At 49.4% G+C, this 20,036-nt stretch overlaps 1 protein-coding gene across 1 annotated transcript in view; it reads left to right on the forward strand.

Annotated features, from left to right (window-relative positions):
* The window catches only part of LOC132833302 (broad substrate specificity ATP-binding cassette transporter ABCG2-like), a 49,721-nt gene that overhangs the window by 20,682 nt on the left and 9,003 nt on the right, over window positions 1-20,036 (forward strand). The window contains exons 9-14 of the mRNA XM_060851468.1: window positions 3,819-3,901; window positions 7,982-8,071; window positions 10,120-10,244; window positions 12,571-12,725; window positions 13,665-13,754; window positions 17,366-17,466. Coding sequence (XP_060707451.1) covers window positions 3,819-3,901; window positions 7,982-8,071; window positions 10,120-10,244; window positions 12,571-12,725; window positions 13,665-13,754; window positions 17,366-17,466 — 644 coding nt within the window. The remainder of the gene's footprint in view (window positions 1-3,818; window positions 3,902-7,981; window positions 8,072-10,119; window positions 10,245-12,570; window positions 12,726-13,664; window positions 13,755-17,365; window positions 17,467-20,036) is intronic.

Here is a 20,036-nt window from a genome sequence, read left to right on the forward strand (position 1 = left end):
ACCACCTCCAAAACCCTACCCACCGCCAAAACCCTACCCACCGCCAAAACCCTACCCATCTCCAAAACCCTACCCACCTCCAAAACTACCCACCGCCAAAACCTTAACCACCTCCAAAACCCTACCCACCTCCAAAACTACCCACCGCCAAAACCTTAACCACCTCCAAAACCCTACCCACCGCCAAAACCCTACGCACCGCCAAAACCCTACCCATCTCCAAAACCCTACCCACCTCCAAAACTGTATTCACCTCCAAAACCCTACCCACCTCCAAAACCCTACCCACCTCCAAAACCCTACCCACCTCCAAAACTACCCACCTCCAAAACCCTACCCACCTCCAAAACTGTATTCACCTCCAAAACCCTACTCACCTCCAAAACTACACCCACCTCCAAAACGGTACCCACCTCCAAAACCCTACCCACCTCCAAAACGGTACCCACCTCCAAAACCCTACCCACCTCCAAAACGGTACCCACCTCCAAAACTGTATCCACCTCCAAAACCCTACCCACCTCCAAAAGTGTACCCACCTCCAAAACGGTACACACCTCCAAAACCCTACCCACCTCCAAAACTGTACCCACCTCCAAAACTGTACCCATCTCCAAAACCCTACCCACCTCCAAAACCCTACCCACCTCCAAAACCGTACACACCTCCAAAAGTGTACCCACCTCCAAAACGGTACACACCTCCAAAACCCTACCCACCTCCAAAACTGTACAAACCTCCAAAACTGTACCCATCTCCAAAACCCTACCCACCTCCAAAACCCTACCCACCTCCAAAACCCTACCCACCTCCAAAACCGTACACACCTCCAAAACTGTACACACCTCCAAAACCCTACCCACTTCCAAAACTGTACACACCTCCACAACTGTACCCACCTCCAAAACCCTACCCACCTCCACAACTGTACCCACCTCCAAAACTGTACACACCTCCACAACCCTACCCACCTCCAAAACTGTACACACCTCCAAAACCCTACCCACCTCCAAAACTGCACCCACCTCCAAAACTGTACCCACCGCCAAAACTGCACCCACCTCCAAAACCCTACCCACCTCCAAAACTGCACCCACCCCCTAAACTATACCCACCACCAAAACTGTACCCACCTCCAAAACCCTACCCACCTCCAAAACCCTACCCACTTCCAAAACTGTACCCACCTCCAAAACCCTACCCACCTCCAAAACCGTACCCACCTCCAAAACCCTACCCACCTCCAAAACCCTACCCACCTCAAAAACCCTACCCACCTCCAAAACTATACCCACCTCCAAAACCCTACCCACCTCCAAAACCCTACCCACCTCCACTTTAAATCCTCTCTGGTTGAGCCTCCACCACCCTTGGGCAAAGAATTCTAGACAATTACTCTCCTCTGGGAGAACAAATTTCCTTGCATCTCAGTTTTTAAAATAGTGTCCCCTTATTCTCTAACTGATATTCCACCCCCACTCCAAAACTGGTGGGAACATCATCTCACCCTGTCCCCTGGCAAGCCCCTCAGAACTTTGTACATTTCAATGAGATCACCCTCATCTCAATAAAGGCTAACCCTGTTTAACTGTTCTTGATAACTTAAGATGTGGAGTTGCTGGTGTTGGACTGGGATGGACAAAGTCAAAATTCACACAACACCAGGTTATAGTCCAACTGGTTTATTGGAAATCACAAGCTTTCGGACCGCTGCCCCTTTGTCAGTTGAGAGAAAGGGAGGATATATTGGACATACAACTGATGTGAATTTATTTAACATACCTAGATATTAAGTCACACACTCACATCCAAACACCCCCACACACACACCCACACACCCAAACACCCACACACACAACCACACACTCTCACACACACTCACACATACACACTCACACACACACATACACACGGACACACCCACACCCACACACACAGACACAAACACACACACAGACACAAACACACATACACACAGACACACCCACACCCACACCCACACACACAGATACAAACACACACACAGACACAAACACACACACCCAGACACACCCACACACATACAGACACACCCACACACAGACACACACACACACACAGACACAAGTCTATGGGATGAATGTGCATTTGCTGATTTGAATTTTCAGGTACAGTCAAGAAGTACATTGTCAATTGTTTTAATTCGCTTCAGAAACTTTAAAATGTTAGACAATAGTTGCTAAACCATGCTGAACTTTATTAGTAAATGAAGTTTAAAAATCACACAACACCAGGTTTGTTTGGAAGCTCGAGCTTCTGGAGCAACAACCCCCTGATGAAGGAGCGTCGCTCCGAAAGCGAGTGCTTCCAAATAAACCTGTTGGACTATAACCTGGTGTGGTGTGATTTTTAACTCTGTCCCCAGACCAACAACAGTCCCTCCACATCATTAGTAAATGAAGAAATAGCAATTCCCAGACTCAATGAAACATACTGGGGATTTCCTGCCAGATTGAGTTTGAACTCACTGCCCTAGAAACGGGATGGTGTGTGTATTCCTGTGGAGCCTCTCCCTGCACAGCCTAACAATCCCAGTCCTGTCTTTGGGCTCTCTGTTCGGGTGGGTAAGGGGTAGGTCAGCGAAAGAGCAAAGAATATACCGAAGGAGAGAGAAATTGGGAGGGGGGAGGTGGAGGAAGAGCACGTGGTATGTGTTTGCAAAACTAACCACTTCCAACTCACCAGGATGCCAGAATCTTACCATTGGGGTTATTTTGGAGGTCATTCTAACCAGCCTGTTCAGAGAGTTTATAACACACTCTTGAAACGTGTTCAGAGGTAAAGCTCCATCTCCTGTGTTACATGGATACCCCACCAAGAACTCTCGTGTCCCTCACCCTGCTTCTCATTACAGCATGACTTTAATGTGACCAAACTTCCATCAAATTCCAGTTTGTAATTGGTGAACAAACACTGGAAGGCACCACAGTTAGTGAAAAAAATCATCAACAAGTTGCAATTCAATAAAACTGCTGATCCCAGCTGCTGAGTTCATGCATACGAGGGCTATCAGGGATGGTGGATGTACAAATACTCCATGGTGACATCAAAACATAGAGAATAGGAACAGGAGTAGGCCATTTGCTCCACCATTTCATGGAATCATGGCTGACCATCCTACTCAGTCCCCACCTTCTCCCCATAATCCCTTTCATCCCTGTAGCCATCAGAATGATACCACCTACTCCTTCTGACTGGGGTTTGTAGCTGCTAGAGGCCAATAACCAATTGCAAGGTCATGTTAATGTGCCGATATGTGTAAACCCAGAGGGCACCATTACTAGAGACACTGCGAGTTAACACTGGGAACGCCTGGAAATCCCACAAATGTGGGAGTTCGGAAAAGAGCTGTAACTATAGGCAATGTGTTTAAGGAAAGACTCATACTTCTTCAGGATATCCAAGCCTTGCAGCCACAATGTGCAATCATCCTTATTGTATAGGAACGCAACAGCCAATTATCACACAGTAAGATCCCACATACCACAAAGGGATGATGCCAAGGTAATCTCTTTTCGAGCCAGGTGAGTTAAGGGGTAGATATTGAGCAGGGGATATCAGGGAGAGTGCTCTCTCCCCTCGCTGCCTTTTTGAAACAGTGCCTGGGGAATTGATAACACTGACCTGAGAGAACAGGGAGAGTTTCAGCTCAATGTCGATCTGAAAGAAGGACTTTAACAAGTCGAGGTACATGATCGGAGTGTCAGGAGTTATTGTTCTTGTTTGTTTCGATCGTTGGGCAGGTCGAGGTGCACTGACAGCTCTTTGCTTGGCTCTAGGTAACAATTGGAGTGTTACTGTGTCTGGTTTTGGGATGTGCCTTTTACCGAATGAAGACCAATCGTGTCGGTCTGCACAACCGGTCAGTATGGTTCACGGACAGGGAGACAGCACTCCGAAAACACGGGGCCAGGGAGACAGCGCTCTGATAACACGGGGACAGGGAGACAGCGCTCTGATAACACGGGGACAGGGAGACAGCGCTCTGATAACACGGGGACAGGGAGCACTCCGATAACACGGGGACAGGGAGACAGCGCTCCGATAACACGGGGACAGGGAGACAGCGCTCCGATAACACGGGGACAGGGAGACAGCGCTCCGATAACACGGGGACAGGGAGACAGCGCTCCGATAACACGGGGACAGGGAGACAGCGCTCTGATAACACGGGGACAGGGAGCACTCCGATAACACGGGGACAGGGAGCACTCCGATAACACGGGGACAGGGAGACAGCGCTCCGATAACACGGGGACAGGGAGACAGCGCTCCGATAACACGGGGCCAGGGAGACAGCGCTCTGATAACACGGGGACAGGGAGACAGCGCTCTGATAACACGGGGACAGGGAGTGTTCTGATAACACGGGGACAGGGAGTGTTCCGATAACACGGGGACAGGGAGACAGCGCTCCGATAACACGGGGACAGGGAGTGTTCCGATAACATGGGGACAGGGAGACAGCGCTCCGATAACACGGGGACAGGGAGACAGCGCTCCGATAACAGGGGGACAGGGAGACAGCACTCCGATAACACAGGGACAGGGAGACAGCGCTCCGATAACACGGGGATAGGGAGACAGCGCTCTGATAACACGGGGACAGGGAGCATTCCGATAACACGGGGACAGGGAGTGTTCCGATAACACGGGGACAGGGAGACAGCGTTCCGATAACACGGGGACAGGGAGCGCTCCAATAACACGGGGACAGGGAGACAGCGCTCTGATAACACGGGGACAGGGAGTGTTCCGATAACACGGGGACAGGGAGTGTTCCGATAACACGGGGACAGGGAGACAGCGCTCCGATAACACGGGGACAGGGAGACAGCGCTCCGATAACACGGGGACAGGGAGCGCTCCAATAACACGGGGACAGGGAGACAGCGCTCCGATAACACGGGGACAGGGAGTGTTCCGATAACACGGGGACAGGGAGACAGCGCTCTGATAACACGGGGACAGGGAGACAGCGCTCCGATAACACGGGGACAGGGAGACAGCGTTCCGATAACACGGGGACAGGGAGACAGCGCTCTGATAACACGGGGACAGGGAGACAGCGCTCCGATAACACGGGGACAGGGAGACAGCGTTCCGATAACACGGGGACAGGGAGACAGCGCTCCGATAACACGGGGATAGGGAGACAGCGCTCTGATAACACGGGGACAGGGAGCATTCCGATAACACGGGGACAGGGAGTGTTCCGATAACACGGGGACAGGGAGACAGCGTTCCGATAACACGGGGACAGGGAGCATTCCGATAACACGGGGACAGGGAGTGTTCCGATAACACGGGGACAGGGAGACAGCGTTCCGATAACACGGGGACAGGGAGCGCTCCAATAACACGGGGACAGGGAGACAGCGCTCCGATAACACGGGGACAGGGAGACAGCGCTCTGATAACACGGGGACAGGGAGCATTCCGATAACACGGGGACAGGGAGTGTTCTGATAACACGGGGACAGGGAGTGTTCCGATAACACGGGGACAGGGAGTGTTCCGATAACACGGGGACAGGGAGACAGCGCTCTGATAACACGGGGACAGGGAGACAGCGTTCCGATAACACGGGGACAGGGAGCGCTCCGATAACACAGGGATAGGGAGACAGCGCTCTGATAACACGGGGACAGGGAGACAGCGCTCCGATAACACGGGAACAGGGAGTGTTCCGATAACACGGGGACAGGGAGTGTTCCGATAACACGGGGACAGGGAGACAGCGCTCCGATAACACGGGGACAGGGAGACAGCGCTCCGATAACACGGGGACAGGGAGCGCTCCGATAACACGGGGACAGGGAGACAGCGCTCCGATAACACGGGGACAGGGAGACAGCGCTCCGATAACACGGGGACAGGGAGACAGCGTTCCGATAACACAGGGACAGGGAGACAGCGCTCTGATAACACGGGGACAGGGAGACAGCGCTCCGATAACATGGGGACAGGGAGACAGCGCTCCGATAACACGGGGACAGGGAGCGCTCCGATAACACGGGGACAGGGAGACAGCGCTCCGATAACACGGGGACAGGGAGACAGCGCTCCGATAACACGGGGACAGGGAGACAGCGCTCCGATAACACGGGGACAGGGAGACAGCGTTCCGATAACACGGGGACAGGGAGACAGCGCTCCGATAACATGGGGACAGGGAGACAGCGCTCCGATAACACGGGGACAGGGAGCGCTCCGATAACACGGGGACAGGGAGCGCTCCGATAACACGGGGACAGGGAGACAGCGCTCCGATAACACGGGGACAGGGAGACAGCGCTCCGATAACATGGGGACAGGGAGACAGCGCTCCGATAACACGGGGACAGGGAGCGCTCCGATAACACGGGGACAGGGAGACAGCGCTCCGATAACACGGGGACAGGGAGACAGCGTTCCGATAACACGGGGACAGGGAGCGCTCCGATAACACGGGGACAGGGAGACAGCGCTCTGATAACACGGGGACAGGGAGCGCTCCGATAACACGGGGACAGGGAGACAGCGCTCCGATAACACGGGGACAGGGAGACAGCGTTCCGATAACACGGGGACAGGGAGCGCTCCGATAACACGGGGACAGGGAGACAGCGCTCCGATAACACGGGGACAGGGAGTGTTCCGATAACACGGGGACAGGGAGACAGCGTTCCGATAACACGGGGACAGGGAGCACTCCGATAACACGGGGACAGGGAGACAGCGCTCCGATAACACGGGGACAGGGAGACAGCGCTCTGATAACACGGGGACAGGGAGCGCTCCGATAACACGGGGACAGGGAGACAGCGCTCTGATAACACGGGGACAGGGAGTGTTCCGATAACACGGGGACAGGGAGACAGCGCTCCGATAACACGGGGACAGGGAGACAGCGCTCCGATAACACGGGGACAGGGAGACAGCGCTCTGATAACACGGGGACAGGGAGCATTCCGATAACACGGGGACAGGGAGACAGCGCTCCGATAACACGGGGACAGGGAGACAGCGCTCCGATAACACGGGGACAGGGAGACAGCGCTCTGATAACACGGGGACAGGGAGCATTCCGATAACACGGGGACAGGGAGACAGCGCTCCGATAACACGGGGACAGGGAGTGTTCCGATAACACGGGGACAGGGAGACAGCACTCCGATAACACGGGGACAGGGAGACAGCGCTCCGATAACACGGGGACAGGGAGACAGCGCTCCGATAACACGGGGACAGGGAGCGCTCCGATAACACAGGGACAGGGAGACAGCGCTCCGATAACATGGGGACAGGGAGACAGCGTTCCGATAACACGGGGACAGGGAGACAGCGCTCCGATAACACGGGGACAGGGAGTGTTCCGATAACACGGGGACAGGGAGTGTTCCGATAACACGGGGACAGGGAGACAGCGTTCCGATAACACGGGGACAGGGAGACAGCGTTCCGATAACACGGGGACAGGGAGAAACTACAGGCCAGCATTGCAATGCAGGCCGACCTCTTCATGTTTAGGAGCAGTACACGAGCAGTTCAGAGGCCCAGAACTAACCCCTGCTCCAGGACCTTTACCCAGTGATGGTCTAGTAATGCTGATATCCCTCCATATCAAGGTATTGAGTGGCACTGTAACAGGAGGCCATTCAGCCCCTCCACACTGTTACACAGGATAGTGTACAGGCCATTCAGCCCCTCTGGTCTGTTACACAGGAACAGGAGACCATTCAGCCCCTCCACACTGTTACACAGGAATGTGTACAGGCCATGAAACCCCTCTGGTCTGTGACACAGTAACAGGAGGAGGCCATTCAGCCCCTCTGGTCTATTGATCTACAAATGGAGCTGGGGCTGAGTTACTGTTGGTGGTCAAGAAACATTGTCGTGGTTGAGAGACCAACTCTGTCACTGTCCTTTGGACTAATTAGTTTATTTCTTTTCCTTACAGATCTGGGCTCTTGTTTTTTATTGTTAATTGCCAGATGTACAGCAGTATCTCCAGCATTGAACTTCTGGTCACAGAAAAGAAGACTTTAATGTAGGTACTTGTTGGATTGACATGGTACAGAAACTAAATCAGAACAGGGTCTCTCAGTGGCAGCTGCTCCCATCTAACATCCACCCAAAGAATTTTCAAAACAGAATCTCCAAGTATGGAATCAGGCCATTTGCTCTATCTGACCCGTGCAAGCTCTAGGAAAGTCTTGGAAAGCCAATGAGTCCCAGTCACATGCTTTCACCTGCTGTCCTTGCAAGCTTTTTCCTTCAATTTCTCCAACTTCCTTCAGAAAGTTCCTATTGAATCAGCTCCCACTGCCCTTTTCCTCCTTGTTTATATCCATGGCTGAGAGAAACAGATGTTTAATAAGGAAGGGAATTGAGGGTTATCAGGAAAAGGCAGGAAAGTGGAGTTGAGGATGATCAGATCAGCCACAAGCCATTGAATAACAGAACAGTCTCAATGGGCTGAATGGCCTACTTCAGCTGCGGTGTCTAATGGCCCTTTATTCCATTCAAATTATTTTGCAGGTCCCTTTTAAATGTTCCTGTTCTCAAAGGAGAGCAATCCCACTTTTAATAAAGGTTCACTTCCATGTCAAAGGTCAGCAATCTGACCCAGTCCAAAATGTTTATTGAGAGTTTGTGATTGAACAGCTGGATTTCCACAATGACCTCAAACTTTACTCCCAGCCTAATCAGAAAAATACGATCAAGCATGTTCAATGGGAGGCGACGGAACTTGTGAAATCATTACTGGTGTTCCCATAACAGAGCTTTGCTTCTGCTGCAGCAGTAACAACTATTTATTCTGTCATTCAACATCACTGGGGCTGGTATTCATCATAGAATGCCTATAGCGTGGAAACAGGCCATTCGGCCCAACAAGCCCCTACCAGACCCATCCCCTGATGTTTACCCCTGAGTAATGCACCTAACTTACACATCCCTGAACATTACGTGCAATTTAGCATGGCCAATTCACCTAACCTGCACATCTTTGTGACTGTGGGAGGAAACCGAAGCACCCGGAGGGAACCCACACAGACACAGGGAGAATGTGCAAACTCCACATAGTCACCCAAGGCTGGAATTGAACCTGGGTCCCTGGCGCTGTGAGGCAGCAGTGCTAACCACTGCACCATTGTGCTGCCCTAATTCTTCTCCACTCTGTGAGCAGGGTGGGGTTTAGCACTCAGTAAAGCTGGGTTTATCACAAAGCAGTGGCTGAATAGGTCTGAACAGACATTTAAGAACTATTTCAATGAGCACTTAAAATGTCGTAGTAAACTAGGCTATGGACCACATGCTAGGAAAGGGAGCTAGAATAGAAAGATGCCTCAAGACCAGTGTGGGCTGAAGGGCCTTTTTCCATCCTATAAAAACTCAATAACTCTCTCAGTAGCTGGAATGGTGAACTTGTGTTAGTGAAACGTCTTGGGGAACTTTTACTGGGGTAAAGGTGCTATATAAATGCAAGACATTGTGGTTTAATTGTATTACAAAAATGTTACTGAATGAATCTGTCATTCTATACCTTACATTATGTATTATAAACACAGTATATCAGGGAAGGTCTGAAGAGAACCTACACTGTTGGAATCGGACCATAACTTATCAGAACCTCACAAGTTCAAGAGCTTCTTGATCTGACGAAGAATTGAGGATTACAGGGAAAGGGCAGGAAAGTGGATGTGAGGAACATCGGATCAGCCACGATCCCAGAGAATGGTACAGCAGGCTTGAAGGGCTGAATGTCCTACTCCTGCTCCTATTACTTATGGTCTTGTATACAGTGGGTTTAATGTACCTCAGTCTGAGCCACTAAATCTCAACGTAATCCTGAGATAAACTGCTTGTAAGGTCTTTCACTTGTTATTAGAAAAGGTCACCAGATGATTGCATTCAATTACTCTGGTCGGGCGCTTTCTGAAACAATTCAAACAAGTTGTGAAGCTAAGCCTGTCCACCACAGTTTAGACACATCTTTCGGCAGTAATTTCAAAAGTTGTACCTTCAGCAGAATCTCAAAGTTGTGATTGATGTCACTCAGTGATATTTGTTGATTTTTATTTTGTTTTCCTTTAGCCATGAATATATCAGTGGGTACTACTCGTTGCCAGCATACTTCATCTCCAAGTTAGCATTTGAAGTGATCCCTCTGAGGACAATGTCGAGCATTATCTATAACAGCACTACCTACTTCCTCACAGGTCAGTGGAAACCAAGCTGCTCCTTAAGTTTTCAAACTCTCACCATAAAACTATTCAGAATCACAGAGTCGTTACAGCATGGAGGCCATTTGTCCATCGTGCCTGTACTGGCTCATTAAATTATCCAGCGCCAACCTCCTGCCTTTTTCCCTGTACCCCCAGGTGTCATTTCTATCCAAATAACCACCCAATACCCTCTTGAAAGTCTCAACTGAAGCTGCCTGCACCACATTTCCAGGCAGTGCACTCGAACCACTCACTGGGTGAGAAAGGGTTTTCTCACTCCACCCATGCTTCATTTACACATCCCTTTAAATCTACACCCTCTCAATCATTGCCAGCGGGAATCACTTCTCTCTATCCACCCTGTCCAGCCCCCTGATGAAGTTGGAAACCTCTCTCAGATCTCCACACAGCCGCCTTCTGTCCAGGGACAACAATGCCCACCTCTTCACTCTATCCCCATCACTGACGCCTCTCATTCCTGGAGCCGCTCTTGTAAATTCCTCCTGCACTCTCCCCAGGGCACGCACTCCTTTCCTATAATGTGGTGCCCACAGCTGTATGCAATACTGAGGTCTAACAAGTGTCCTGTACAAGTTCAATATCACCTCTTTGTTTTTGAACTCTGTGATCCTACTGATAAAGCCAAGGACACTGAATAGTTCACTAACTGCTCCCTCTATCTACCCTGCCTCCTTCAATGATCTTTACACACTCCCTCCTTTCGAATTGTACCCTCTATTTTATGTCGTTTTACAATGTTCTTCCAATTAAAGTGTATCACCTCCCACTTTTCTGCACTGAATCTCAGCTTCAATCTTTCAACCCAAACTCCACCAACTTGTTAACGCATCAAAGGAAGGACATCAGATAAGATTAGACAAGTCTCATCACCTGAACAGTTGCATCGCCATTATGATACCGAAAGAGGCCATTCAGCCCATCAAGTTGATGTCAGCTCTTTGCAGGGTCCCAATCCCTCATCCAATCCCTGTTAACTCCAATTTATTCTCTACAGGATCCTACTCAAATTCTGCAGGAAGTTATTTATCATAAATATTATATAATAACTATTAGCCCCACATCCACAGGCAGTGATAAACAAGTCATCACCACTTGCTGCATGTAAAGATTCAGAATTCCTTCCGTCCCATCCCTCTCCTCCTGTCTTGCTGGGAGGGAGGATTAGGCATTTGTCAGCACACATTCTGTTCATTATAATGAGCAAGCAAAGATCCATATCCCTGAGCCTCTGCAGTTGATTTCTAGGGATCTCTGATGTTATTACGAGCCTCACTGGGTAGTAACCTGGAGAACTGACCCCCAAGGTTTCAGATGAGACACTAACAGATTGATAGCTGTGGAACCTAATGGATTGGCCCATTGAGGAACTCACCAAGTGGGGGACATATCCTAAGAAGAACTCCAGCTATGAGTAAAATTCCCATGGAGTAATTTCCTGGATAAGAGGATATGATAAGAGAGAGCATATAATTTCAGGTACCAACTGAATTCCTCGATGGTTCATTTAGAATCAACATCGTGAAGATTTTCTTTCTCCTTAAACCATTTGGTATTAAACAGTTTGAAACAAAATCAGAAATTGCTGGAGAAATTTAGCAGGTCTGGCAGATCTGTGGAGAGAGAGAAACAGAGTGAATCTTACAGGTCCAGTTTGACTCTTCTCCAGTTGAACAGTTGTTGTTGAGTTACGTAAAAACAGACGGGAATAAGAGCTGTCCCAACCCGGATATTTTCACTGGAACATCAGAGACTGATAGACGTATACAACATTCCGAGAGGCATGGATACAGTGGATAATCAGAGTCTTTGTCCCAGGATGGGAGTGTCAATTACCAGGGGGCTTTGGTTTAAGGTGAGAGGGGGCAAGTTTAAAAGAGATGTGCAAGGTTAGTTTGTGTTTACACAGCGGGTAGTGGATGCCTGGAACGTGTGGCCCGGGGAGGGGGTAGAAGCAGATACATTAACAATGTTTAAGAAGCATTTAGACAGACACATGAAGAGGGAGGGAATAGGGGATCCGGATGGGATTAGTTTGGAATGGCATTATGGTCATCACAGACACAGTGGGCTGTGGGCCTGTTCCATGGCTGTCCTGCTGAGGTTCTTGGAGTAAAGTTGCTGTTGTCTTAGCAGACCATTGGGCTGCTCCCTCCTTAGAGAGAGGGAGACGACGGGGGGTGGTTTAACCTGAGGCTGACCTTGCCTCAGGCGAGGGGAAAGGATGAGAAGGAGACTCCTTCATGGTAATCTCAGCCAGAGTGATTGTGGGCTCAGACTTCTGTTTTACTCTTTGTCCCAGGTCTGAAACGGACAGTTCCTGCGATTTTTATATCAATACTCACCTTGGTCATGGTCTCATACACCTCTTCAGCTTTAGCCCTGGCAATTGCAGCTGGTGGGAATTCTGTAACGATTGCGATCATCATGCTATCGCTCACTTTCGTCATGATGACTGTAAGTCAAACCAACAAACAAATCAAACGCGTTTTCCAGGTTACTTAGTCAGAATGTAAAAGGGTGAAATGTGGCCAATTTACCCCGAAGCATGTCAATGTTGGAAGATCCTGGATGTGACAGTGGGAATGGGATTGTTAGGAAAACGCCTGGACAGCTGACCTCTTCCTGAGTGTTGGCTTGGAGTAACTTTCCTTCCATTTGGCAAGAAGCTCCCATTTTTCACCCATCACCTGCCAAATTGTTGTCACATTGATTGGTTCTTCATCCCCCAATATCCCAAATACAGAATTCCCATCATTCTATGAAATCCTTCCTCTGGGTTTCCTGTCTATTACCTCTCCTGGGGTCCCAGAGGGCAGGGAGATCCAGAGAAACGGGGTCTGCTTCCTTCCCTCTGCCTCATCGTTCCTGCCACGACACTGTCAGAGAGACGTCACTCGTTGGGCACTCCATCACCATTTTGAATGATTGGTTCCAGACTCCTCATGCTCATTGTTGTCAATGTTATGTTATCTTGGGGAGAGTGTCTTTCGGTCTATGTTAAGTTGTCTTTCTCTGCCCTGGATCAACATGCAGAAAACACAACAGGGGGGTGGTGCGGGGGTGGAGTGGGGCTTGGTGTAGGTAGGGAACCCCTGCTCAGCCACTGAATGCTGGGGTCATAATCAGTCCCCTCAGGACTGGAGGGGAGTGACTGATCCTGCATTTCCTGCCTGGAGCTTCGACAATGGAACATTATCCACACAACTCTGTGACTCAGGGACGAGAAGAACCAACTGAGCCATTAGAGAGCGGAATATAGGAACAGGAGGAGGCCACTCAGCCCCTCGGGCCTGGCCCTGATATGCTGTATTGGGATTGAATGGTCTAGTTGTAGGAGTGATGTTGTCTGTGGTCTATCTGTGAAAAAGATTGACTCTGAATAATTACACTTAGATCTATTCTGGATTATTGGTGCATCTGCCAGGGATGGTGAAGTGGCTGAGCTGGTTACAATACCTCAGCATCACTCGCTACGGAATCACTGTAAGTGGCTTGCAATTATAATCACTGCATACAATTTGTATATCTATATAGAGAGAGAGAGAGGAACAGGGAGAGAGAGAGAGAGAGTATCTTTAAACTGGAAAATCCTCCTTACAAACTTCACAGAAACACTGATCAAACACCATCCATCCCGGAGTCAGGCTGGGGGACCACGGTGTGATTGACCAAGTAGCTAGTTGAAGGAAAAGGGGGTAGAGGGCTGTATACAGAAGGAAAGTACAAGTGCACTGCTGAGGTAAACTCAGTTTAGAAACAGTTCACCAGCCAATGGGTAACGAGGTTTCTAGACACATGGAGAACAGTTTGAGGAGATCAGGCCTTGAGTATTCAGATGGAAATCCAGATGCTGTGGGTGAATTAAATCTGAGATGATAAAGGAGGGTTTGGTCCAGTCAGTTTTTTCACAAGGATACAGGCTCACTCCCAGATTGGCTCCATTGTAATCCCTCCAACCCGGTTTACTGCATCAGGTGCTCCCAGTGCGGCCTCCTCTACATCAAGGAGACTAAACGTAAACTTAGGGAACGGCTTTCTGAGCATCTCAGCCAGGCCCACAGGGGCCGACTGACCTCCCAGTCACTGTCCATATTAATTCCCATTCCCACTCCCTTTCTGACATGACCATCCTTGGCTTCCTCCATTGCCACAATGAATCAAACTCCAAATTGGAGGAACAACATCTCATCTTCACCTGGGCAGCCTACAGCCTGGAGGACTCAACAATGATTTCTCCAATTTCAAGTAACCTCCCTCCCTATCCCCTGACTCCCTTCCCGACCTTTCCCCCTCCCCCCTCACTGCTCACTGCCACCAACCAGATCCATTGCTCCCATCGGCCAACCTGGTCATTCCCTCTGCCTGTGTTCACCTATCCCAACTTCACCACCATGCCCCCACTATCCCCTTTATCTGCAGCTCCCCCCACACCCACCCCCCAGTCCTGAAGAAGGGTTACACCCGAAATGTTGACTCTTCCACCTCCTGAAGCTGTATTCTTCCAACCTCCTGTTTGTCTATTTTGTAATCCAACAGCAGTCTTTCTCAACTTCTGAACATCCTTCTCTCAAAACCTAATTAATGAACAGGTGGGAGTGTTCTCCCTGGGGAAGAAAAACTCATGAGGAATTTTGATTGAGGTTTTCAAAATCACGAGGGGTCTGGGCAGAGCGGAGAGAGAGAGAGAGAAAACCAGCTCCCATTGGTGGAAGGATCAAGAATCTGAGGGCATTGATTGATGAAGACTGACAAAAGGAGTGATGATAAGATGGGGATAACCTTTTGCAGTCATTGGGTGGTTAGGGTCTGGGATGGACTGTCTGAGAGTGTGGGGGAGGCAGTGGTTAGGGTCTGGAATGGACTGTCTGAGAGTGTGGGGCAGGCAGTGGTTAGGGTCTGGAATGGACTGTCTGAGAGTGTGGGGCAGGCAGTGGTTAGGGTCTGAGATGGACTGTCTGAGAGTGTGGGGGAGGCAGTGGTTAGGGTCTGGAATGGACTGACTGAGAGTGTGGGGCAGGCAGTGGTTAGGGTCTGGGATGGACTGACTGAGAGTGTGGGGCAGGCAGTGGTTAGGGTCTGGGATGGACTGACTGAGAGTGTGGGGCAGGCAGTGGTTAGGGTCTGGAATGGACTGTCTGAGAGTGTGGGGCAGGCAGTGGTTAGGGTCTGGAATGGACTGACTGAGAGTGTGGGGCAGGCAGTGGTTAGGGTCTGGGATGGACTGACTGAGAGTGTGGGGCAGGCAGTGGTTAGGGTCTGGGATGGACTGACTGAGAGTGTGGGGCAGGCAGTGGTTAGGGTCTGGAATGGACTGTCTGAGAGTGTGGGGCAGGCAGTGGTTAGGGTCTGAGATGGACTGTCTGAGAGTGTGGGGGAGGCAGTGGTTAGGGTCTGGAATGGACTGACTGAGAGTGTGGGGCAGGCAGTGGTTAGGGTCTGAGATGGACTGACTGAGAGTGTGGGGCAGGCAGTGGTTAGGGTCTGGGATGGACTGACTGAGAGTGTGGGGCAGGCAGTGGTTAGGGTCTGGGATGGACTGTCTGAGAGTGTGGGGCAGGCAATGGTTAGGGTCTGGAATGGACTGTCTGAGAGTGTGGGGGAGGCAGTGGTTAGGGTCTGGAATGGACTGACTGAGAGTGTGGGGCAGGCAGTGGTTAGGGTCTGAGATGGACTGTCTGAGAGTGTGGGTCAGGCAGTGGTTAGGGTCTGGAATGGACTGACTGAGAGTGTGGGGGAGGTTGAAGTGAGGTGAATTGTCCCTTTGGAGAGCTATCACAGTCACACTGGCCTCCTCTGGATTGTGTTGTATCATTAACTCCCCCCGCCCCTTCCCTCATACAATCTGTTTCCTGTGTGACCCCCTATCATCGTCGCCATTGGTGTCAATCTGTAATGCTGTCTTGGGATATTTGATCACCTTCAAGCTGCCATATAAATGAAATTCATTTTTGTTGGTTAAAGACTTTCACTGGAAGCCTGTGCCAAGGGGGAATGTGGTGGTTGGTATTACACTTAGTAACTTGATAGTCTGAACTGAGAGACTGAACTAGTAATTAATAATATTGGCTGGTTTCATGAAAAGTGTGACATATATAAAATATAGGTATATGCACATACACAATGTATATCTATAAATACATATGCATTCCCTGCCCTCTGGGTTTACACAGTAGATACTCTCTGTAATTTAGCTCTCTCTCTGATTGGTCCCATTTATTGCCCGTGTGCCCAGCACTGATCTGATATCGAATTACTTTCTTCATTGATATCACACTGTCCAGGCACTAACAATTATTGTTGACAGAATGGTAAAAACAACAGAACTGATAAATAACCACCTGGGAGAGAACCCTTTGTCATCTATTCATCTTTTCTCTAATATGTTCGTGGCTGCAAAATGTTCATCATTGTTATGAAGCGAATTAATGGGACTATTTTCTGGAAGTGAGTGATGACGTTAAAATCGCAATGACATGGACAAGCAGACTGTGTGCTGAGGGACAAGGCACTACTGAGCTCCTTTATTCAACTGGGAGGGGGTGAACTGCCTAATTGCCCCTTGAGAGGGTGGGGGTGACCCACAATGCCCTTAGGGAGGGAATTTCAGGATTCTGACCCAGTGACACTGAAGGAACAGTGATATATTTCCAGGTCAGGATGGTGAATGGCGTGAAGGGGAACTCACAGGGGGTGGTGTTCCCATGTATCTGCTGCCCTCGTCCTTCTAGATTTCAGAGGACAGTTAAGGGTCAATCCCATTGGTGTGGGTCTGGAGTCCCATGTAGGCCAGACCAGGTAAGGAGGGCAGATTTCTTTCCCTAAAGGACATTAATGAACCAGATGGGCTCTCACAACAATCTGATGTTGCCTGGTTACTATCAGTGAGACTAGCTTTTTAAATTCCAAATATATCTAATTAATGAAACTAAAATTCTCAAAGTCACGGTAGAATATGGACTCAGCTCCAGGTTACTTGCCCAATAACAAAAGCACAGTGTTACCATTCCCAGCATTTACCTGGCCTTCCTCAAAGAATACTGTCTTCCAAATGCACTGGCTCCCCAGTGTAACTCCTGACCTGTTCAATCTCACAGGCTCTCATGGTGAACGAATTTGTGGACTTGACCTTTTCATATAATGTGTCGGATATGGGGAAAGGCTGTCATTGTCCAAATCCAACCCCGGTTGAGATCTCGTAAGTAATTTTTAAAATGTATTCAGTCGTGGGATATGGGTGTCACTGACTGGGCCCAGCATTTACTGCCCGTCCCTAGTTGCCCCCTTGAGAAGGTGGGGGTGAGCTGCCTTCTTGACCCCCTGCAGTCCATGTGCTGTAGGTAGACCCACAATGCCGTTAAGGAGGGAATTCCAGGATTCTGACCCAGTGACACTGAAGGAACGGCGATATACTTCCAAGTCAGGATGGTGAGTGGCTCGGAGGGGAACTTGTAGAGGGTGGCATTCCAATGTATCTGCTGCCCTTGTCCTTCTAGATATAAGTGGTCATTTGTTTGGAAGGTGCATAAGAAATGGAATTCTCGCAAAGAGCCAGGATTTCTTGGTCTGATACCAGAACCAGCTGCTAACATCAGCGCGATGGGATATAGGACATAGAACATTACAGCGCAGTACAGGCCCTTCGGCCCTCGATGTTGCATTGGCCTGTGGAACCAATCTAAGGCCCATCTAACCTTCACAATTCCATTCTCTTCCATGTGCCTATCCAATGGCATTTAAATGCCCTTCATAAAGTCAGCGAGGCTACTACTGTTGCAGGCAGTGCATTGTACACCCCTACTACTCTCTGAATAAAGAACCTACCTCTGACATCTGTCCTATATCTATCACCTCTCAATTTAAAGCTATGTCCCCTTGTGCTAGCCATCACCATCCAAGGAAAAAGGCTCTCACTGTATACCCTATCTAACCGTCTGATTATCTTATATGTCTCAATTAAGTCGCCTCTCAACCTTCTTCTCTCTAATGAAAACAGCCTTTCCTCGTAAGACCTTCCCTCCATACCAGGCAACATCCTGGTAAATCTCCTCTGCACCCTTTCCAAAACTTCCACATCCTTCCTATAATGCAATGACCAGAAATGTACACAATACTCCAAGTGCAGCCGCACCAGAGTTTTGTGCAGCTGCAGCATGACCTCATGGTTCCAAAACTCAATCCCTCTACCAATAAAAGCTAACACACCACATGCCTTCTTAACAACCTTAACAATCTGGGTGGCAACTTTGAAGGATCTCTGTACCTGAACACTGAGATCTCTCTGCTCATCTACACTACCAAGAACCTTACCATTAGCCCAGTACTCTGCATTCCTGTTACTCCTTCCAAAGTGAATCACCTCATACTTTTCCACATTAAACTCCATTTGCCACCTCCCAGCCCAGCTCTGCAGTTTATCTGTGTCCCTCTGTAACCTACAATATCCTTTGGCACTATCCACAACTCCACCGACCTTAGTTTCATCCGCAAATTTACTAACCCATCCTTCTATGCCCTCATCCAGGTCATTTATGTAAATGACAAACAACAGTGGACCCAAAACAGATCCTTGCAGTACCCCACTAGTAACTGAACTCCAGGATGAATATTTCCCATCAACCACCACTCTCTGTCTTCTTTCAGCTCGCCAATTTCTGATTCAAACCATTAAATCACCCTCAATCCCATGTCTCTGTATTTTGTACAATAGCCTGCCGTGGGGAACCTTATCAAACCTCTAACTGAAATCCATATACACCACATCAACCACTTTACCCTCATCCACCCGTTTGGTCACCTTCTCAAAGAACTCAATAAGGTTTGTGAGGCACGTCCTACCCTTCACAAAACCGTGTTGACTATCTTTAATCACCTTATTCCTCTCAAGGTGATTTTAAGTCTATCACTTATAACCCTTTCCAACACTTTACCCACAACTGAAGTAATGCTCACTGGTCTATAATTACCTGGGTTGTCTCTACTCCCCTTCTTGAACAAGGGAACATTTGCTATCCTCCAGTCTTCTGGCACTAGTCCTGTCGACAATGACGACATGAAGATCAAAGCCAAAGGCTCTGCAATCTCCTCCCTGGCTTCCCAGAGAATCCGAGGATAAATCCCATCCGGTCCAGGGGACTTACCTATTTTTACATTTTCCAGAATTGTTAGCAACTCCTCCTTATGCACCTCAGTCCCATCGAGTCTAGTAGCCTGTATCTCAGTATTCTCCTCGACCACATTGCCTTTTTCTAGTGTGAGTACTGATGAAAAGTATTCATTCAGCACTTCCCTATCCCCTCTGACTCCACTGCTATGCTTGATTGGCCCTGATCTTGCTCTAGTCATTCTTTTTTTTTTCTTAGATTAGATTACTTACAGTGTGGAAACAGGCCCTTCGGCCCAACAAGTCCACACCGACCCGCCGAAGCGCAATCCACCCATACCCCTACATTTACCCCTTACCTAACACTATGGGCAATTTAGCATGGCCAATTCACCTGACCCGCACATCTTTGTGACTGTGGGAGGAAACCGGAGCACCCGGAGGAAACCCACACAGACACGGGGAGAACGTGCAAACTCCACACAGTCAGTTGCCTGAGTCGGGAATTGAACCCAGATCCCTGGCGCTGTGAGGCAGCAATGCTAACCACTGTGCCACCGTGCCGCCCTGACATACCTACAGAAAGCCTTAGGGTTTTCCTTGATCCTATCCACCGATGACTTCTTCTCCTATCCCCTCCTGGCCCTTCTGAGTTCTCTCTTGAG

This window comes from Hemiscyllium ocellatum, chromosome 36, assembly GCF_020745735.1.
Source record: "Hemiscyllium ocellatum isolate sHemOce1 chromosome 36, sHemOce1.pat.X.cur, whole genome shotgun sequence".
Lineage (NCBI taxonomy): Eukaryota > Metazoa > Chordata > Chondrichthyes > Orectolobiformes > Hemiscylliidae > Hemiscyllium > Hemiscyllium ocellatum.